The 22,751-nt window shown below is 43.7% G+C and overlaps 2 protein-coding genes across 7 annotated transcripts in view; one reads left to right on the plus strand and one right to left on the minus strand.

Annotated features, from left to right (window-relative positions):
• KIF18A (kinesin family member 18A) overlaps positions 1-19,198 on the minus strand; it is a 40,186-nt gene extending 20,988 nt beyond the window's left edge. For 2 of the 3 annotated variants that reach the window (XR_013835933.1, XM_079965938.1), the window contains exons 1-12: positions 19,068-19,198; positions 16,183-16,573; positions 15,042-15,199; positions 14,189-14,293; positions 11,566-11,676; positions 10,184-10,381; positions 8,789-8,965; positions 7,847-7,921; positions 7,119-7,213; positions 4,449-4,611; positions 1,946-2,110; positions 374-495 (exon numbers count right to left, since the gene is read on the minus strand). Coding sequence is in view for 2 of the 3 variants with exons in the window: in XM_079965938.1 (XP_079822064.1) it covers positions 374-495; positions 1,946-2,110; positions 4,449-4,611; positions 7,119-7,213; positions 7,847-7,921; positions 8,789-8,965; positions 10,184-10,381; positions 11,566-11,676; positions 14,189-14,293; positions 15,042-15,199; positions 16,183-16,510 (1,697 nt within the window). In the remaining variant the exon portion in view is untranslated. The remainder of the gene's footprint in view (positions 1-373; positions 496-1,945; positions 2,111-4,448; positions 4,612-7,118; positions 7,214-7,846; positions 7,922-8,788; positions 8,966-10,183; positions 10,382-11,565; positions 11,677-14,188; positions 14,294-15,041; positions 15,200-16,182; positions 16,574-19,067) is intronic. The other variant, XM_079965939.1, reaches the window with a different exon arrangement.
• Positions 19,199-19,331: 133 nt separating this feature from the next.
• METTL15 (methyltransferase 15, mitochondrial 12S rRNA N4-cytidine) overlaps positions 19,332-22,751 on the plus strand; it is an 85,882-nt gene continuing 82,462 nt past the window's right edge. Inside the window, exon 1 of one of the 4 annotated variants that reach the window (XM_079969567.1) lies at positions 19,332-19,758. The gene's annotated coding sequence lies outside the window, so the exon portion shown is untranslated. The other 3 variants (XM_079969565.1, XM_079969568.1, XM_079969566.1) reach the window with 3 other exon arrangements.

The raw sequence follows: 22,751 nt of genomic DNA on the forward strand, positions 1-22,751 counted from the left end.
CAAGAGGCAAAGCTATGAAGTCACAGCAGTCTGCCTACAGACTACAATGGATTCCAAAATGGCACCCTCATGCTCTGGATTTGATTTGCTGCACACCTTCCAAAGAGATTGGCCACCACTGAGCTTAAAAGGTCAAAGTATTCCTACTAAGATATTCTGAAAGAACTAGAGAGCAATCTGTTCAGCTTTGTGGAACAGGACAGAAAAAGAAACATTGTCGTTGTCCCTTTCAGACCTCTTGTTCAAAAGCAGTCCAACGAAAGTTTAATCAAATGTACCACAATTTTCGTGTAAAATTAGCCTATTTTTGACATACGTCAAAAGCTTTAAATAGGGAAGGTGTTCAAAATATGGCATTTCAAAATTGACTTACTTTTCTGTCTGTTTATATTGCTGTTCTTGGAGGGATGCAAGAGTCCTCATGTATTCAGCCTGAGTTCTCAAATCCTTCACTTCCAACTTCAAATGGAAGTACTGCAGATCTCTGTTAAGCTCCTGGAAAAGGGAGCCATGTTGAAGCCAAGCTCATAGGCAGCCAACCCAGTAATGACAGGAATGCTACTACTTTGAAAAACAACAGTTCTACTTCTAGAGCGGAAGTCTTGCCATGTGGTGGGGAATAGGTCAAGAGTCAAGAGGGTGGCATCCAATTGTGGCAACAGCCATTCCGTTAACTAACTGTTGGCTTGGGCCAAGGGAAATCTCGTGCAATTTTTGCCTACCATACACTGATTTGTACTATCATGCTATGTCCCCTTGCGTTAACAATAGCTAACAATGCTTCTTGAATTAATGTTATACCTGTATATATTGAATCTCACTCGGAGCTGATAGCCGTCAACCAAGGTACTTCAAGTTAAAACCAAACCGGAATGACCTAGGAGACCTCTTATTAAAGCCCCTTAAGTCTGGGGCTGTTTGGGAAGCAAAGTATCAAACCCTGCCTGCATGATGGTGCTTTGAAAGCTTCCAGGCTGGAGGAGGAGGGTGCAGGAACCCCCCCAACCCCCCCCCCAACTGAGGTAAAGTCCTTAAAAATGACCAGTGCCATATCTGGTACTAAACTTCAGTGACAGTGGGGGCATACTAGCATCCATCAAGCATGGCTCTCATCCTTGCGACTCCCAGTTATTATCACATTTTTACATGCTAATAACTTCCATTTTCAGCAGTGGCTAAGATGGATAAGGTATTATTTCAGCGGCAGAGGTTGCGGGAAGAATGCAGCAGACACCAGGTCAATTTTGTTTATAGGCTTGTTTGAAAAATGGAAGGCAGGTGCTTTGTTCGCTTCCTGGTTTTCTTCTTTTCTTTCGTATGAGGACAGTATCTACTCTTACGCTACGTGAACAACAAGAAACGACAATAGTCTATTGTAGATACACTACTATTCAGGTAAGTACAGCAATTTGAGACTTTTTTTAAAAAGAAGGGGGGGAAATCAATCTATTTTCATTGAAAGCAGTGAAAAAACATGCACATTTAAAAGAGAAAATTGCAACAGAAAACATCTGTCTTCTACCACGTTACAAAGCAGCTATCTGAAAATGGGAAAGCCTTATAGTTACAGTTAGCAAGCACTATTTTTAAGTAACTGAGGAAGGACACATGAAGCAAGATGGTAAGTGATTTAGCCTGAAGGGTTAGCTCAAAACCAATTCCCCGCTCACCCTCACTGACCCATCATCTTCCTTCAGTTCTGCCTTTCCAAGCAAATTCCTGGGTCTCTCTCTCTCTCTCTCTCTCTGTGTGTATTTATATATGATAGATAGCCCTTTGCTTACTGCTATAGTAGAATAAAGAACAATCCCTCTCACTTGAACATCCAAAATATTTCCCAGGAGCCAAAGTGAACATGAGAACAGTACTACTGGATTAAGCCAGCGACCCATCTAAGTCCAGCATCCTGTTCTCACAGTGGCCAACCATAGGCAAAGGAGCTTACCTGAGGAATATGGCCATCTTGACCTAGGAGGCGCATTTCGTTTTCGACCCGGTGCAACCAATTAGTGTTGTCCTCTAAGCGTTTAGTCTCTTCCGCTTCTCTCTGCTCTATTTGCAAGCGCCGGGTTTTAAGTAACGCAAGCCGGTGGTCGTGCTTGTCAGTTGCCTGTAACAAAACAAACCTAAGTTTCAAACTAAAGGACAGAACTGGATACTATGGTGAACTACATACTACCAAAGCAACAGCCCAGCATCTCATGATGCAATATTATTCAGTTTCCTCAACTGTGCTGGAGTTCACAGGCTGTTGTCGTCAGTGAAGCCCAGTGTGATGCCATCTGTTTTAATTTTTGTGTGGTTTTAATTGTATTATATTTGTTGTAAACCACTTGTGAAAGCGTGGCATGCAAATATTTTTATCAAAAAATAAATACACACATTTTTTAAAAAAACCTTAAGATTTTACCTGAGGGAAAGCTGACTGCTGTTGCAAGCCGTTCCCTCTCTGTATCAGCTAGTTCAGCCCACACTCTCCCAAATCATAAGTAACAGAGTTGGTCCAAATAATTCATTTAGGTTTTTTTGCCTGAACCCAAAAGGAGTGGGGTGGGTGCTTGAATGTTCTGCATGTGAACCCAATATTTTCCCCAGTGTGATTTCTGAAGAATGCGGCCTCCAAATGCTCTTTGAACTCCCGAATTTAAGACATGGTTTTGACTATTAAGAGCAAGAAAGAAAAAAAAAAGAAAAAGCTGCCAGTATATGTACCCTGCATTTCAGTGTTCAAAATATTTCCTGCTTTGTTCAACAGAAGAAATTTATATCACCTTCCATTTCAGACAGCTATCACTATGCTCAATTGAAAGCAGATGTCTGAGAAAACCTAACACACAAAATTATTTTGCAACAGAACTTCAAAGATTGTCACTTACGGTTAACTGCTATGTGAGGGAAGTTTTATACATTTAAGTATTAGCCACTTGAGCCACATTATATGGGAGAGGCAATAGATGAACAATGTATGATTAAAAAATCAGAAGTAAAAAGCCTATCCGTAAAATGCAGAGCCAGGAGTACAAAGTTCCTTCTTACACCACACAGAATAAAAACTGGCGGCTCAGGCTCAAGCCCTCTTTCCTGTCGTTCTTAAAGAAATGTCACAAAATGGAGTAACAGCCGAGGTGGTTCAGTTTGTGTCTTGGCGGAAAGCAAAGTAAGAGTAGAGAAAAAACGCTATGATCAGCAAACCTCGAGGTGCAAGAAGAGTTCTAATAGATACAGTGAAAGTGGGTTGAACAAGTTGTATTTCAAGGACTGTGGTTGGATGAAGAGATGGTGAGGGGCTGGGGTGGCAGAAGGTGATTCAGTTAGAGACAAACTGACAAACTGGAAGGTGTCCAGAGGAGGGCAACCAAAATGGTCAAAGGCCTGGAAACGATGCCTTATGAAGAACGGCTAAGGGAGCTGGGCATGTTTAGCCTGGAGAAGAGGAGGTTAAGGGGTGATATGATAGCCATGTTCAAATATATAAAAGGATGTCACATAGAGGAGGGAGAAAGGTTGTTTTCTGCTGCTCCAGAGAAGCGGACACGGAGCAATGGATCCAAACTACAAGAAAGAAGATTCCACCTAAACATTAGGAAGAACTTCCTGACAGTAAGAGCTGTTCGACAGTGGAATTTGCTGCCAAGGAGTGTGGTGGAGTCTCCTTCTTTGGAGGTCTTTAAGCAGAGGCTTGACAACCATATGTCAGGAGTGCTCTGATGGTGTTTCCTGCTTGGCAGGGGGTTGGACTCGATGGCCCTTGTGGTCTCTTCCAACTCTATGATTCTGTGATCCTATGATTCTATGATTCTACGATTCTATGATTCTAGAGGAGAAGCAGCTAAGATGATGTACACCTCGCCTATTTATAAAGCTCTGGTAGACTCTTTGAACTTTGTTCGATAATGCTTTACTAAATCAAGTCAGACCAATTGAGAATTTGGTATGAGCCTCTGCACTTGAATCCCCAAGGGAAATTTCCTGCACAGGTGGTGGGACGGGGCGGGGCGGGGGGAACCTGGACAGGAGGACAAGGTGAATTCTAATTAGAAACCACGTTAAGAGGATTCACACAAACCCACATACACCAAAAGCACATGAAAAGATGGTGTCAGCTAGTGCTGCTAATATGTGTGCTGGGGGCTGAATGCTTTGTAGCCATGTGAAGTAGCTCCACATTCTTCTAAATGAATGTGCATAGTGCTGCTTCAAATGACTGCTGGCACATGTATTGCCAGTGGGGAAGGTGGAGGTTAGCCAGTGCAACCTTGCAACACTCTCGTGCATGCTTTCAATAGGAGAGGGTTCAGGTGAACCCCCCAAAGATCTAACCCTTGTAATTCGTTTCAAGAAGCCCTGGATAACTGCAGTAAGGAGACACACAGGATCAGAACCACGTTCTTTTCATTAGCCTAACAGCTTGGCATAAGCATGGCAGAACTGTCATACTAATAGCTTACCCTCTCCATTCTCTCCGGAGCGCACATCATTTCAATTTGTTCATGGCAATTTTTTTGATAATGGGTTTTCAGGATGTTTTCTTTGTGGCGCAGTTCCAGCTTCAGAAACTCTTGCCTGATTTCCTCTCGATTTGCGAACACGCACTTCAATATTTCTCTAAACCTGCCCCAAACATTTATATAGAAAAAGGACCAAGTTACACAAAACACAGCTTTGTGGCAGTTTGAAAGCACGTCAGAGGGCAAGGAGATAAATAGGTACTGCTCCAGTGGGAAGGTAAACGGCGTTTCCGTGAGCTGCTCTGGTTTGCCAGAAGTGGCTTAGTCATGCTGGCCACATGACCCGGAAGCTGTATGCTGGCTCTCTCGGCCAATAAAGCGAGATGAGTGTCGCAACCCCAGTGTTGTCTATGAATGGTCAGGGGTCCCTTTACCTTTAGATACAGTACGTTTTCAAGTGGCTTACTAAGCAGTACCTGGTGAAAAAGGAGCGCCAGTGTGCAGAAAACTGACTTTAGCGCATATGAAAAAAAGGAATAGGCAAAAGGGGAAATGCTGTATTGACAAAGCAATGCTAGAGATTTTCTGGAAAGCTGTCTCCTGAAACATTGGTCATCAGCTGGTGGGCAGGTAGGTGGATTGAGCCTGCAGTAGCACCATCTGCATAGTTTTCTTGGAGGTTGCCCCCCCCCCCGAATAATAGAATTGTAGAGTTGGAAGAGACCCCTGCGATAGCTGCTGCTCTAAAGGATCTAAAATGGCTCTGTCTCCAAGCATAAAAATGTTTTATCTTATAAATTCAGGTTGTCAATACAGCTGTAAATTATTAGAACTTAGATTACAGGTGTGCCTTTTTTGACAGCTTTTAGTAGCTTAAAAACCTCTTAATTGGAGCATTAAAATGTGGGTTACCATGGGAAAGTTCGACTGTAAAAATCTGTAATGTAACAAACAGTGATTAGCACCTATGATCCTTCCCTGGGGGTATTTGTCTATATATGGAGTTATAGCAGCTTTAGTTTATGTCAAAGATTTAAAAGAGTAAAATTGCTTAATGTGTTTATTATACAGAAAAAGGTCATTAAAAAGTTGTCTCGCTATATACACAGTTCTGCAAAACATAATTTTCCAGATTATTTTTAACCAAGTAGGCAGCGATTCTCTCTTAACAGAAGATTCTTTTTTTTAAACACACCCCTGTAATAGTATTTTTGAATTCCTGTTTTTGAAATAAATGGTATTTCGAACGAAAACGGAGCTGCCGATAATTTGCTCTTAACACAAGATCTAGGGGCTCAAATTCTCGTGATTATCTTGATGTTACATGGAATATATTCCCACATTCTCAGTGGCTAGTGCTTGCTTCCCAGTTCCTGGAATCCTAATTTTGCCACATTGGATAAGGACCCACTGTCTCAAACATGCACAAGTTACACAGCTGCACTTTTAACCCTTCCACTGCCCCTGTCAGTATTAGGTTATTTCACAGCACCAGGCAGCGTTAGAACTTCGAAAGAGAGATTTTACTGGGCATAATTTTTTTCCTTATGCCTAACTGAATTTCTAGAGCTTAGACAAAAAATATAGCTGTAAACAGCAGTTATATTTATTTATTGAAAACATTTATATTGCCCATTTTACTAAGAGAGCCCAAGACAGCTAAAACAATATAAAAAAGTTATAATACAAATGCTTAAAAAATACAAAAAGGGAAATGGTAAAAATAGAGTAAAAACGAAAGTATCCATTGAAAACCATTTCCAGCACAAAATTTAACAAATTTTGCCCCAGCTTAAAAACACACTTGAAGAGCCTTTCTAAAAAAGGAAATTCAACAGCATGGCAAATAAAAGAAACCAGTAACAAGGAGGTAAGGTGAATGTTTCTTGAAAGGGGGTTCCAGAGCTTGGGTGCAGCAACTGAGAAGGTCCTATCCCTGGTTCTGACTAAACATAATTCTGGGGAGTACAGTCCTGACATGGGTTGTGGGTTCAAGACCAAGTTTGGAAAATTATTCCTGCATTGCAGAGGGTTGGACTAGATGACCCTTGTGGTCATTTCCAACTCTACAATTCTCCAATTCCATGATGTAACTATGAGACGTGCTACAACGGCCAGATCTTCAGTCTCCAGGAACAAGTGCACCAACTTAAGCTGGGCAAAGGCATATCTGGCTACATCTGGCACCTGAGCATTCAAGGTTAAGGACAGGTACCCTTAAAACTAGGAACCTGCATTTTCAGGTGTTGAATCCTTATCCCAGGAGAACATTAAAGGCAATACCATCAAGAAAAGAAGAATGGCTGTTTTATAGGCACAATAAGATAATGAAATGTTCCCTCCTTTGTGCATGGGAGTGGACCATATATGGGAGTTTGCTCATTGACCAGGTGTTAAACTCGACTTCCCTATAGATCCCCAGGAGCTTGTACATTAAATTTTGGCAAGGGAGGAGGCTACTGGATAGCGATATGAAAGTATGGATGAGCCTCTCTGTTGTAAGGAGTGACCAGGTGCATTATGGTACATTGGCTGACAGGTACCATTGACCAACTAAGGCTGACAAGAGAGAAGGTATTAGAAGTATTTTGTCATCTTATACACACAAGTAGTTGTGGATCATGTCATAACTTTGTACAAGACAACACAATAAGTAAGCATTTTTTTTACCTTGAAATTTCCACCTGTTGTTGATCTGTGGCATGTCTGTCAGGAGATGTTTTTTCCAACTCAAGGACTCGTAGTTTCTCTTTCAGCATTATGATCTGAAACAGCATAGTGTATTTTGAAAGAAAGGGGTGCATGTGCAGTTTGTATCTCATTTTTAGTATTCCATGAGTTTCTTTAAACAGCTTTTTCAAAACCAATTTTAAAGCCATACTAATGATCTACATTACACCTAATATGACACAGAAACACCAGGTTTTCTGGAAATCTGGGGTATCTGAATGCACAATTAATGCCTTCTTTTAATTATGCTGTTATCTTTTTTGTGTAACTAAAGCAACATTGGGACGCGGGTGGCACTGTGGGTAAAACCTCAGCGCCTAGGACTTGCCGATCGCATGGTCAGCAGTTCGAATCCCCGCAGCGGGGTGAGCTCCCGTCGTTCGGTCCCAGCTCCTGCCCACCTAGCAGTTCGAAAGCACCCTTAAGTGCAAGTAGATAAATAAGTACCACTTTATAGCGGGAAGGTAAACGGCGTTTCCGTGTGCTGCTCTGGTGCCGGTTCGCCAGAGCAGCTTCGTCACGCTGGCCACGTGACCCGGAAGTGTCTGCGGACAGCGCTGGCTCCCGGCCTCTAGAGTGAGATGAGCGCACAACCCTAGAGTCTGCCCGTACGGGCAGGGGTACCTTTATCTTTAAAGCAACATTAACTATTCTAGTAACTGACATACCTCTTTCTTTTGTTCTTCACAAATCTTAACGTATTGACTTATATGGCTATCCAAGCTTACGACATTGCTCTTCAGCTGTGAAGAGAAGACAAAGTTCAGCTTCATAAACATCAGAAGACAGTATATTCTTCCTTTGCTAAGGAAAACATACTATGTGATCATCATATCAAGCAACATAAACAACAGTCACAAAACCCCCTGATTAAATAAAGGTAACAAAAAGGTAATGGGATGGATCCAGACATGCCTAAACATAATAAAAGTCATGGCTTGCATTCAGACTTCCACTCCACGATTATCACCAATTACTCTTTCCTCCTGCTGCTCCCACATTGTTCTGGAGTTTTCCCCAACCCTCCAGAACAGCTTTTCCCAGGGCCAGAGAGGAGAATGAATTGGTGACAATCACCACCTGCCGTTTTTCGCCAGTGCCAGATAAACTTTGCTTGGTTTAGTTGAGTTTCAACCCAATGGGCAGGATCCAAAGTTGTGCTCATCCCAGGGGGGAATTCCCCACTCCTTTCTGCAGATTACAACACCCAGTAACCACAACCACTCTCAGGATCTCCTTTAAGTAAGGATACCCTTGAGAAAGGCCTAAGATATGCATTGAGGAGCTACAGATGGAGAAGGAAAATACGGAAGGGAGAAGGGAAATTGGATGTAGGTCAAGTGTATCAAGGAATTGTTTTCCCCTTTGAAATAATGCCATGAAACAGAGGGAATGGTAGATAAGAAAGTACAAGCAGCAAAGTTGTGACACTGCTTGCGTAAAAAGAAAAAGTGCTCAGTAAGATTGCCACAATATTTAAAAATATGAAGCAAAAAAAGAGAGAGGGCAATATCTTTTCCCTGTTGCAATTATCCACTCAATCAGAACAAACAAACATCATTTTATAATTTGAAAGCAACAGCGCAGAACTTAAAAAGAAGTTTACTTACAGAGGATTTGATGTCCTTGGCTCGATTGGCATATTTAAGAGTGTTATATGTGTCATCATAGAACAGAGAAGAAGGACTAACAGCAGCTATAATTATCGTGCGACAATTTCCTCCTAGAGAATCCTTCAGTAAACGAGTAAGCTTGCTGTTCCGATAAGGAATGTGCTGGTTCTTCTTCTGGAAGAACAAAAAAACCCACACACAACCCCACACAGAAAAGGGTGAGTGTTTAATGGAGTGCTGAGATTACTTTAGCATCAGACCATGACTTACTATGAAGAGCTGTTTCACAATGCACATAAATGACAGGGGATAAAAACCTTGAATTTTCCCCCCACTAGAAAGCCTCTTGCAACACCTAGCCAATCCCTTAACATGTCCTCCTATATGAGAAAGGGTACCAGAGGTTAGCAATTTAGATTCTGCAATTAATGCAAAGAAAGAAGGTTGGGTGCTACATTCTCTCCACCCGCAGATCCCTGTACATACAAGGAGTCAGCAGTCTAGTGAAAACCCAGATTCCCTCCCAAATTCAGCAGCAGCAGTTCTGTGTTCCCAGCACAATAAATCCTGAAGCTCAGTGTATGCCAAGCACTGTTTATAGATTTCTAGAGGAACCGCAAGAGGGGAACACAAAGGGAAACCTGCAGTAGATTCAACCCACATCCTATATTTAGTTACTTCTTTTAAGTCCTGTAAGTGATTTGATGGGCTTTGCTCAACCTGCTACTGCTAATCATCTCTACTTTTACCAGGGCAAATCCTGCATGCAAGTCCCTGCTGACATAGGCTTCCTGCTCCAAACACCAAGAGAATCAGCTGGAACGGCTAGCAGCAGCAAAGTGGTCACTGTACTTTTGATTTGTTGGGCCACCATACCAAAATGTTTGGGAACAACTACCCTGTTGGCCTGAATATAAGATGCACCTGAATATAAGCCGCACCTTTAAAATTGGAGGGCGGGGGTGGAGAAAAAATATCTGAATATAAGCCGCCCCCTTCCTTGCTGCTCCTGGCTGCATAGGGGGGGGGGGGAGGGAGAGAGAGAGAGAGCCACGCTGTGTTGCTGACGGCCTTTCCCCTTTCTTGCTCTCTCTCCCTTCCTGGCCTTGGGGGAGAGGATGGCGGACTACATGCAAGGCGGGCGCTGCTTTGCCACACTCCTGGCTGCATACCGTAAGGTTGCAAATATAAGCTGTGCTTATCTTTTCACGGTTGAAATTTGGGGGGAAAGTGCTGCTTATATTCAGGCCAATACGGTACTTTAGCACATTCCAAACTGCTTCACATACTCTATTTCATGGGTAGGCAAACTAAGGCCTGGGGACCGAATCCGACCCAATTGCTTTCTAAATCCGGCCCGCGGACAGTGGTGAGAAGAAAATGGGTACCTACTTTTGGGTCTGCCAGAGCATTAATGATATTGCCAAGGGCTAGCAGTGAGCGATTAATATTTGCCCCTTCCCTAAAACGAGCTCCCTTGGTCTTTGTGGCGCTGGCACGTTCTGAGCCTGCCAAGTCAATGAGGCACATTTTGGCAATACGGACATTTTGATTGATACATGCTGTCCTGTCTTGTTGTCTCAAATAGATCTGAAACAGAGGAGTACAGAACAAGGAAATGAGGAAAGAATCCAGATACAACAATCACTCTTCCATGCCTATAAGTTGGGCAATGCAGGGAAGGAAACATGCACAAACCTAAGCTTTCTGTAATACAGACTTTCTGGCAGTCATGCAGAGAGTGCAAAATTGAATCGGACAAGGAAATTAAAAATGAAGATTAGATGCTCCTCCTTAGATGAACACAGTGTTTCCCAAACTTGGGTCAACAGTTGTTTTTGGACTATAACTCCCATTATCCCTAGCTAGCAGGACAAGTGGTCAGGGATGATGGGAACTGTAGTCTAAAAAACAGCAGGAGACCCAGGTTTGGATTAACACACTTCAGAAAGGATTGTTTATTTTATATTCCCAACATTTTCATCCCACTTTCCACCCGCAATTCTCAAAGTGCCGTATAAACAATGCAATAAAGGATACACAATCACAGCTGTCAACTTTTCCCTTTTCTTGCGAGGAATCCTATTTGGAATAAGGGAATTTCCCTTAAAAAAAGGAAAACCTTGGCAGCTATGTACACAATGAAACCACCAATCTAAAAGCACACAATCTGAAAGCTTGCTATTCCAACAACACTCTCTTTGGGATCTTAAAACGTTTACTCAGAAATAAGTTTGCCTGAACTCAGCAAGACTTTACTCTCCAGCAACTGTGCATAGGATTATACTTTTGGTTTGCAATCCCAGCCACATTTCCCTGGGACCAAGCACCACTGAACTCAGCAGGACTTCCGTATAAACATGCATAGGCTCAGGCTGCTATATACTAAGTCAGCTGCTTTAGTGGGAATCACTTTTTGATATATTTTTATGTATAAAAATAAATAAATGCACAGAAGCAGTTACGCATGAAAAAAATATTGCCATTTATATGAGCATGAAGTACATTTATTCCTCACAAGCAGCTATGACACCTCAATAGATTCCTCATCTGAAGTTGAGTGACGGCAGAGACCATGAGAGCTCCCCTCCTGAATGCTATTTAGCACAAAGGATTTAATGCAGACAAGAGTGCGAGCTGGATCTCTCTTCCCAAGACCAAAGCTATTATAGCTGGTGTGCCATAGACCGAGGATTCTTTCTCTCTCTCTTTTTAAACAAAGCTTCAAAGGTTATCTAAGATCCTCAGACACCTTATCTGCTGTATCATCTTACCTGAAAGACAGCATGGGACCGAGATGAGGAGGCATTCACATCGGTGGGATGCTGTGTTCTGTTTTTGTTTCCATAGTCCAATATTTGCAAGATCTCCATGGCAGACTTCGGCTACAAAAGGTGGAGGGGGGGGGGAAATAGTCGAATGAAACTAGTAAATCTTTTTGCTAGATTTTAATCTGGGAGTTTCATTGTCATGGGATTTCAGTCATAATGTTAACATCGTAGCTTTGGCTTTTGTTGCCATCTTGGTCCCAGAGGATGACACACACAAAGCAGGTAAGAAGATACCTTTTATCAAACCAGCTTCTGTAGGTGAGCATAAGCTTCAGCACCTGCCCAAAGAAGATTATGTTCAAGATTAACTTGTGCCTAGTGTCGCCTCGAGAAGTTGGGTCAGCTAAAAGGCATCATTTCACTTATTCCAATACCGCTAGCCGTCAGGTTGTGCTAGGCACATTCTTTGAGTAGGTGGTGATGCCACTGAAAAGTTCATCTTACAGCCGTTAGGAAGGGAAAGGCATTCACAAACACAGTATTAAACAAACCCAAATCAATTCATTGAGTAAGTAGATCTCACAGTAAGACTTACACATTCATTAAAATTTAAAAAATAAGATACAATATCCAATAACTCCAGTGACAGATAGAAAAATGTGGTTATACCCTATTTGTTTCAAAAGGAACTGAATATTTATAAAGGAGCAGTCCTATGAAAATGGACTCGGACCATTAATGGCAATGTTTGTTATAGGGAATAGTCCTCAAACAATCATCTCCAAGGGCTATCTTGGTTTGCTTTCTTGGCAGTTTGCTTCCATGTTCAGCCTTCCCAGAAAGCCTTCAAATATCTGACGTGAAGAGAAAATTATCCAGTAGGCTGAAGTACAAGCTGGGAAGGTGAAGCCAAACATGACTCCATTATCCTTGTTTGGGGCCAGCCACTTTACAACGCTAACCCAAACAGATGAAAATAATCCTGGACTGGGTGAATGGAGGGGGCGCGGGGAACCTGAGCTGGGGATACGTTGAGGGTGACAAAGTACACACATCTGTGGCCCCAATTCCCTCCAAAATTCTCCCATACACCACAGGGAAGCAATAATAGTCGCCCCTGCACCGTGTTATTCCAGTTCAGAGCCACATGAGCACGGCCATTGTAGAGTGCCAAGCGTCAGGGCTTAGCAAGAAGAGGACTACCCAGCTGGTCCCCAAGCTCAGCAGCTTCACGCTGATACACTTTTAGGGTTGGGGGATAGAATATTCTAATAGCCCCCCCATTTTCTTTTCACAGGCCGTCAGCTAATTCTGCAGGGACCATATCGGTTCACTGTTTAGTTTGCTGCTGCTGACATTAAAGGCATTAAGCAGTAGTAGTACCACCACCGTCAGCTCCTGATCTTTTCGGCCCTTTGATAGCTGTACAAATGGAAATGGCATAGGTAGAAGAAGACTGCCTGGAAGCAGACTCTCTCTCTCTCTCCGCGCCCCCCCCCCCTGCCAGCTTCCCTCCAAGCCTTGACCGAAGAAGCCAAGGTGCACTATGGGTGACAATAGCAGAAAGAGACATAGCATAGAGGAGGAGGGGAAAGTGGAGAAATGATAAGGAAGAAATGAGACAACAGACTGGGAGAAATTAGGTGCATGTGTAGCAGATATAAAAAATTAAGAATATGAGTTAGGATACAAAGAGGTTTTTGTGTTTGGTCAAATGCTTCAGCCCCCAAGCCACTTTATTCAAAAGAACTGTTTCAATTTTGACAGCGCAACTTTGAGATAAAGGGGTTGAAGATTGCTACCACGTTTGATTTAAACAGTTGTTTCATAGCAACTGCCTTCGCAAACAGGTCACTTAGAGCGGCCCGCTAGTATTTCAAGTGTCTTGATAAAGTAATGGTTTTGCACTGTGTTTTCTTCCCAGAAATAAAGCTTGTAAATCTTCACATCAAGATGGATAGGATTGAACAGATAGCATTCGTGTAAAGGACTTGATTTGTCCATAGTATATGAATCATGGCTTGGGAGGGCAGTCTGATCTGTTCTGCTTCTTTTGATAGAATAGTGCCTGTAGTGGGTTGAAATGACTCTGAAAACTTTTCAAGGTATCCCAGTTAAAACCGATTTAGGGGGGAAAATGGAATTTTGGAAATGAAGCTGCAGACAGGCATGCTTATCTATTGGGTTAAACTTCATAACTCTGGCATGCATGTAATACTAAACCATGGTTTAACATGATGTGGACAAGACAAATTTGGTCAACAGGGAGAATCAATCAGAATATTGTGAAAGTAAAAACAAAACAAATAACCTTCTAACTCACACAAAGCCTTACAATACCGGGAGATTTAATGCAAATATTTCCCACGTTCCCCGTCTGCCAACTTTCTGGCAACTTAAAGAAAAACAACTTAGGTGACAAACTAGGTACCTCAAACTTAAGATTTCCCTCTTAGGTGAAGCCTTAAAGACTCAAAAACTGCTTTGAGAATTTGTTATAGAATTTCAATTGCTTTGTGAGCTACTCTGAGAACTGTGTTATAGGACTGCCTGTAAATACTGCAAGCAGGCAAATAGATAAATAAGCAGTTAATGAATAACATGGATAATATAAATACGTGCAAACCTGATGCATTGTTAACCCATGAACCAGCACTCCTTTTTGAGGATCTTCTCGAACAGCTAGTGGTCCTGAACTTACAAGCAAATCATGTATCTTCTCATTGTAGACCTTGGGAGGGAAAGGCATTGGAAAAGGCAGATATTAAGATACACAAAGGTAAGCAGCTAATCATACAGAAGGTATCTGGATTTGGTAGGTGTAGTCCCATTTTAAAAGATGAAAAATGCACCTATGCGAGATGGCATGCGTTTTATCCCTAAGTTTTAAACTCAGTTAAGAGTCCTAATTTTCTGTCCAAATATCCAAATTGCCATTTTAACTTTCCAGCGCAAAGGAGGCAGAGTGGCAATTTGACAGGAGGAAAAGCACCAATACATTTGAAACTAGACAAGCAGAAAACTCTCAATTGTGCATGCTGTCATGAGACCTAATCCTAGGCTTGGCTACTGGGAAGTTATGTTGTATTCTGTTCTCTGGCAGCTGGGAGCAAAGCCCTTGGTTGGTTTGCTTGTTTGTTTCCTTTCTTGAATCCCAAGACGCTCCCTGAGATCAGAGCAGGGGAGCAGTTTTAAATCCTCCAATATCAGGTCAGGGAGGAATTCAAAACACTTTCTTTCCAATTCTACCGGCTCCTCTGGTGCTGTAATGCCATGAGTCGGGAATATTGGTATGTATTCCTCAGAAACATGGGACCGCACCGTAGGAGAACATCTCTCAAGCTGGCTGGAAGACAGAATGTTTGGCTGGAAGATAGACAATGTTTTCTCAGCCTCTGACTAAGCTGGTTTGGGTCCCTTTCACCCTATTCCGTATACAAAAACAACTGTTATTGTGCAAAATTATTCCGCCTGCTTACCTCAAGGTAAGAAACGGCAATAGCGCAATGCTTCTCCTCTTTCATCCGCTCTATGGCATTGTAGAGCTCCAACATGGTCCGGTACATTACTCCAGGGTCTTCCTGGGAGCCCAGCATTGTATGAGTCTTCCCAGCTCCAGTTGCGCCATAAGCAAGCACTAAATTGAAAGCAGGCGATCACTTTTAGCAATTTTCAGCCATTTTCAGAAGGTTGTTTTACACAGTTTTTAGAAGTCTGATTGCGTTAGGGTTGATACCTTTGCTGCCACGGGCTTCTTTGGAGGAAGGTGTGAGATACAAACAGCAAGATTGGGTGTAGGAAGGGGCACGTTTAATTAGTGAATCCATTAAGTAGCTCAACATTCAAAAACAGGAGAATCCGGCTTCACCTGATATATATATTTGCTCATTTTGGGGTGGGGGGGAGAATGAGGAAAGAGGAAGAAACATGGCAGCCCTTCAACCAAGGCGATCAACTTATCATTCGACTTGTGAGAAGGTGCAAGTGAAATATGGATGCAGAACGCTGTACCATGTATCTGTGATAGCTAGTAACTGCTCAGAACCAGCAGTGTGACAGGGAGGGTCAAGAGAGCTGCCTTCTGATCATGGCTCTGCTGCTGCTTATCTGAATGGGGCTGGGAGGGCTGCATGCTTGCACTGACAGGAGCGCCGGATTGGAAGCGGTGGTTCCACTGGTGCAACCATGAATCCCTCCCCCAACATTGCAACTGTTCTGGTAAGCAGCAGCGCCACCAATGTTGGTCCGCTCCACCACACACACTGCTACTGCTCAGTACCAAAGCTAGAAGTAACCGTTAGAATCAGAACTACCAGGAAGTAATGGCGAGGAAAGCTATTCTTCATGCTCTTCACTACTGCAATATCTATTTTTTTTGCAAATGGGATGCAGGGGGTTTTGGCTATCTTTTGCAGGAAGAGAGAGTTACTAGATGTGAAGCAAAGGACAAGAAACCAAACGTCCCCAACAGCTTGGAAAATAGCAACAACCAAGTTTTAAAGCTTATAAATAGAATAGGGGGCAGAAGGACACCCTCCTGCCCCGGCTCAAATTAGAACTGACTACTGATACAGGATTACTTCCATAACTAACAAAGGGAGAAATACAGCAGAAAGTTACCTGTGCAATTATATCCATTCAAAAAGCCATCCAGCATGGTCAGGGTAGTATCTTCAAAGACCTCCAGCTGAGAAGAATGTTCGTCAAATACAGCATCAAACACAAATTTGAGGTCCTTGTTTTGCCTCTTGTTAAGATCACGGCATGGAACTTTTTTCCCATGAAAGAAACTGACTTCCTCCACTTTGGGATCAAAGACCAACATATGCTTATCGACAACTTGGAGCACTTTCCTGAAGTTGCCATCTCTCTCTTTCTGACTTTCTGGACGAACACGGACCACTACCTTCACGTGATTGCAGACATCTTCTTGAACAGTAGTAGACATTACGAAAGGCAGTTATGGTGTCTGGGGAAGATTTGTCATATAAAGTAAATCCAGTTTCTTCTGCTGGTGGAAGAAGATGAAAGTAGATTAAACAACAGCACCTGCACTCCTATACTTGTTTACCTGGGAGTAAACTTCTCTGAATGAGTTACGTTTCTATTCTGACTAAACATGCATATAATTGTGCTGCTAAACCAACCAAGCAAATGAATTTAGGTTAGGTCCAGGGTTGATAATTTGACTGGCCAAAAATGTAAACTGACCGGTTATATTTTTAAAGCAGTAATTTAAGAAAATGCAACAAGAGGTTTATGCAAATGACAAAAAAATATGCATGTGAGAAGACACACTGCTCTATGGGTTCCACGTATACTGGGATGTACAATTAAACCCACCAAAATGTAATTTTGTAAGTGCTATTTTTGGTTTTACAAGCAGCAGTTGATCTGCAAAGCTTATATGTAGTGTTTACACAAGCTTAGATGTAACTCAATATTCTCCTGCCATTTGTTTGCCAATGACTGGAGTCCAGTAAAATAGGCTGCTTTGTTTGCTCCAATTGTCCAGCTGACCACCACAGATCCCATACAACTATTTTAGATATAGTATTCTACCAAAATGGGTTTCTCAACTTAACGTCTGAAGAGTGCAAATACTCTTGTGTGGAGGGAGGATGAGGCTATGAAAGACTCACAAACTTAACAGAAAATAATATCTGCAAGTTTAACTCCTGAAGAAACAACATGATTCAAAACACACTACAAACACTCATAGTCCAAAGAAACTCTCCTACCACATAGAGAAATTTCAATGTGCACAGGTTCAGAATATGTATTTTCTAGACTGACGTAAGATCTAGTTTAAGACCTTGGTTCTTTCTTTACTGTTAATAATGATCTAGAAGACATGACTCGGTGCTTGCTCACATTGTCATTTTTCAGTTAGCATATTCATATGCATTAGGTTTCACTCACGCTATACAATAATTACTCTGTCAATGCCAACAGCAGTTAGTTAGAGGAATAAGGTATGGTAAACTCCATTTGTTGAGAGGAAGTCCTTTGTATTCCACTTTGCTACTCCAAATGTTCCCATACAGCACAAGATAATAACCATGTTTGGTCTCATAAATACAGCCAATTGAATGTTAATGGATTCTAGAGTCTTGTACCACCTTAGAAAATAATGAAGTGGATGCTAATCCACACACAAAAACCCCCATAATATATGTGGGAGGTTGCTTCTAGTCTGCCAGCGCTTTCAATCACTATCATAAACCACTCTCAATGAAGTGAATACATTGTTACAAATAAGAACAGTGGTGCACTATCTCTTCAAAACAAGACTTTATGCTGTAAGAAAAGTAATGGGAAATGGTTCTGGTAAGTGTGGGGTAACTATCATGACAACCTAAGGGGCCTCACCTAGTCCTGTATCCTGTTCTCAGGGTGGCCAAGCAGATGCCTATGGGAAGCCCAAAAGCAGGACATGAACCCAACTGTCCCCCTTGTGATTCTCAGCAACTGGTACGCAGAGGCATACCACCTCCGATACTGGAGCTAGTACATAGTCATCCTGGTTAATAGACTTGCCTTCCATTTAATTTGTCTAAACCACTTTAAAAGCCATTCAGATTGCTGACCATTGCTGCATATTACATTCATGAATTCCACAACTTAACTATGGAGTTTTTCCTTTTGTCTCCTCTCTATATTCCATTGTTAAGCTTCACCACATGGCCCTGGGTTCTAGAGTCATGACTCATTTCACGCATAGTTTTCTACACCTCTCTCACATTTTTCCTAAACCTCAAACCCCATAGTTGCAAGCTTTCCTCATAGGAGAGTTGCTCCAGCCCCAGGGTCATTGTCACTGCACCAAATTTGTAGAGATGATCTCAAGGGCTAAGACTCACAAAAGGGCAAACAAATCAGGACGCATGCTCAGCAACAGGTCATCTGGAGGCGACCAGTCTTGAAGGCGTTTACAAAACTCTTTACGCCGTTTCCATGAGATGCTATTGGTTCAATGTTGCCACCAACCGCGCGGCATAGATATGCATTCACCCATGCTATCTTTCACAGCGTAGTCCTATAAATGTCAGCTTGGAAGCCGTGCCCACTGATTTCAACGGGACTTCATACCGGGTAAGTATGCAGAAGACCGTACCCCCACTCCCTAATAAATACGCCGGATCCTAACCACATTCTAACTCGAAGCCAGCCAGAATTTCCATCCAACCGTGCGCAGGGGTGTAGACTTAAAAGGCAATTTGGGGCGGAGAACTTCCCGATCCATCTTAACTTTCTTTCGATGCGGTACTATAAAGTCCCTGCAGGGACCTGGGCGAACGAATGGAATAAGGTCGCGCGGCTAATAAGCAGCGACCCTCCTATGCGGTTGCGCTGCAAAAAGAAAGGCAAGCACAAGAGCGCAAAACTCCGCCGGAAAGTGTAAGCAGCCATGGGCCACCCTCGCTAATGCAGCGAGCTGATCGGGACCCTCTTCCAGCTGAACCGAGCTAGACACCCTAGTAGGCGCAAATGGAGATACTCACCCAGGCATTAGGGACCCTCCTTGCTGATCAGCAGCCCGCGCCGCTTCTTCGGGCGTCGCCACCGCCGCCGCCTCCACGCTCGCTCGCTAGCTTCAGCGAGCCACCAAATTCAAACCCAAGCAGCCTCTCGTTCCACGGCTTCGGATTGGTTGAGGGCCCCACAACGTCATAAGAGCCGCCACGCTTACGACGCGCCCTCGGATGTATTTTGGTCCAAAGGAGGACCCATCCCTCCGCCTTCAGCCGTCTCCTAAGCGAGGGCGTAATGCTGGGATTGTGGACGTTCTGCTCGGTTTGGTGGCGCGCATGGAAATAAGGGGGGCGGATATTGTCAGTGAGCGAATGAATGGAGGGCGGGACTCGCGCGAGCGGGTTGGAGGGGAGAGACGCGTATTCAAAGTAGGGGAAAGTCGGGGTTCGACTGTTTCTGTGCCGAACTGGGATGATAAGAAAGGGATAGTGTCTTTGCAGGAATTGATGAGCACAAACAAGCAGGGAGGTTGCATTTTGCAGGAATAAAGCAACAACGAAAGTTCCGTGGAGCAACATTTCGTCGTCCCAGTTCAAGTTTCGAATAGAAATAAGCTGTCGCGTAGTAGTCGGCGGTCATCTTAAGACATGAACTTGGCTTTAATTGGTTCAATCGCTGATTTTACAGCGCTATCCTAAACAGTTACGCAGTGACTCAAAAGTAAGCTCAATAGAAATGATTTTCCCCCACGCCGACGCGCGGTCAGGTGCCTCTTCTAGCTCAAGCGAGTGACTTGAATTTAAATTTTATTTCAGCCATGAGCTGAAATAGCTCTCAACGCCACAGAGATTAACCGTACACGCGTTTTTTTAGGTGCGCGAGCACTTGAGCCCAGCGCGCAAAGTTTCTGTGCAAGTCTTTAAAAGCGCACGTCCTTGAGGTTGTATGGCTGCAATTGCAGTGCGGAGTGAGGGGTAAATTGGACAGGAGACACCAACAGTTCGCTTGAAAGTTTTTTTTAACTAAAAAGCAAAACTAGGAGCCTGAGATTGGGAGTTAAGGAATGCTCAGGGAAGGGTTTAACTTTTTCCAGCTCAACTGGCTGGAAACTGACACCACCCCCAGCTGCTTTTATGCGGGGCGGGCGATACTGTTTTAGACTAGAAAGACATACGCCAGCCTTTCTCAAACTGGTGCGCTGTGAGCTGGTTCGAGAAATTAGTTTTGCCGCTGAAGCACTGAATGGGATCAAGAAAAGTGAACCTCGCGATTCCTTAGTTTGTTCCATAAATTGCAGTTACTCTGAGGAGTTGTGGGTGCTTGTTAAATGTGAAATGAGAAAACAGTAATTCAGACGAGAGATTTGTTTGTAGCTGTGCTCGTGCGCGTAACTGTACAAATACTGAATGAAAAGCGAGCGCCCGTTCTGGGCGGGATGTTCTACTGGCAGATGTCAGAGGAACCTGTGCGCCTTCGGGAAGATGCTTTTAAGATGTTCTTAAAATAGAGCATTTGATGAGAGTATCTGCTGGTGGCTTAAGGTTTGCGGATTGCAACAGATGTGTGTGGTAGAGAAGGACGTATGTTAATGCAAGCGGGTGATTAATGCAAGCGGGACGTATGTTAATACAAGCGAGCACAGCATATCCTATAGCAACTCCGTTGGGAAAACGGTCTCTGTTAGGATTATATGGGCTGCAGGAGGTTGTGTGGCGGCCAGCCTGATCGCAAACGGGTTACCTCTTACTACGTAACAAGGCACGCATCGAAGTATTGTCGCACCGCAGCATCCCTTGGAACAAACCTGCCCCTTTATCCCTGATTGAGTTCTCATAAAAACATAGCCGCGGTTCTGCCGATGGTGTCTTAATTATTTTGCTTTGGTTCTGACAACCGCGTTGCAAAAATCGGGGATGTCCACCGGGAGGATAGGAAATACGGGGCTTTGTGGAAAGAGGCAGGAAAAGTCTGCGTAGAGATAATGGAGGGGGCGGTGGAAATCCCGCCAGTCTCGCTGGTGAACCTGCGCATCCCTGCAGTGCATTTGTTGAGTCAGCCCCGCCGCGTTCATCGAGGCCGATTCCGAATCCGTGCGCGCTGTGCACACGACCGCCGCCTTGCAACCCCCGAGCCCGCTTGAAATGAAGGCACTGCAGGCAGGCAATGATCGAGCAGCTTTCGAGAGGGGGGCGGATGCCCAGTCCCGTATTTGTGGGGGGTGGGGAGAAGGAAGTGGGTGGGATAGGAGAAGCCCTGCGTAGCCCTCTCACCGCGTTGCTGCAAAGGAGGAGCGGGCTCTGAAGGCGGAACTGAACTCCGCAGCACCTTGTTGCAGGGAGGAAGCCTTTTGGCAGCGCTCCTGGCGCTGTAGGCTGTGCGAGGAGGAGCGTGGGGGGCAGCGGCCTCGTCGAGCGCTGTGAGTAGCACGGTTACGCCGCAGAGCGAGTGTCCTCAGGCGCCGGGACGGGGGTGGAGAGGCGGGCTGCGAGGGAGGGGAAGGCTCGTGCTGTTCTCCGGATGCGCACACTTCAGAAGCCTTGGTTTTTTCCACCTTCCTAGGTCCACAGTGGACCCCCACCTTCCGTGTCTCTCCCACCCACAAGGGAGCTCACCCGTTGCTAAGGTAATAGAGGTGGTGGTCAGACATTCCTCCTCGTCCCCACTCTCCCTCCACCTCTTGCAGTGAGTAACGTCGGACATGTACCTCCCCTCCACGTGTAAGCGAATGACTCCTCGTCTGGAGCCTGCGAAGAGCAATCGCGACATTAAACGCTCCTTTAAAAATAACGCGAGGTGTAGAAGAACGAATGATTGTGCCAACATGGCTCTTGAGGCGAGAATGAAGCACTCGCTCCCCCAGTTGCCCCCTGTTTGCGCTAGCTTTTTATGCATTGTGTGGCATTTCTTAAGTGCTAATACACACCGTTCTCAACTATGTGTGAGGTAAAGCAGGTTGGTAGTCCATCTTGAGTAAAATAAATATGAAAAAAACAACAACATTTACACTGTGGGTTAAAAAAGGTTAACACAATCAACTCTTGTGACAAGTAGCGCAAACAACTAATAATTATTGAATAATTCCCATACACCCATACTTAAATATAACCCAGTCCTAACCAGTTGAATACATGGTATGGTGCCAGTTAACATTTGCTAGTCAAATAGTAGATTGTGATAGTTCTCTCAGTTTGTCATTTCCTGTTGTTTTGAATTCATTTTTCCACTTCTCTCTGATGTCTTGTCTGTCCACTTTCTTTTTTTTCCTGTTCTGCCCCTTAAGTGAAACTCAATTTTCAAAACCCAAATTTTCCCACTTGCTGTTTTCAAACAATCTGTGTGCCCGACAAATCTCATTTCTTATTTGATAGTTAGAAGCTTGGTGGGTCAGAAGAATGCTGTAGACGTAGTGTATCTTGACTTCAGTAAGACTTTTGACTAAGTCTCCCATGGTATTGTGCAGAAGCTGGTAAAATGTAGGCTGGATGAGGTAACTGTTAGGTGGATTTGTAGTTGGTTGACCGAACCCAGAGAGTGCTCATTAATAGTTCCTCGTCATCCTGCAAAAAAGTGCTAAGTTGAGTTCTACAGTGTTCTGTCCTGGGTCTGTTGTTGTTCAACATCTTTATAAATCACTTGGATGAAGGAATTGAGGACACGCTCATCAAATTTGCTGATGACACCAAACTGGGAGGGATAGCCAGTGCCACAGAAGA

This window comes from Podarcis cretensis (genome assembly GCF_951804945.1).
Source record: "Podarcis cretensis genome assembly, chromosome: 1".
In the NCBI taxonomy this organism is placed as follows: Eukaryota; Metazoa; Chordata; class Lepidosauria; order Squamata; family Lacertidae; genus Podarcis; species Podarcis cretensis.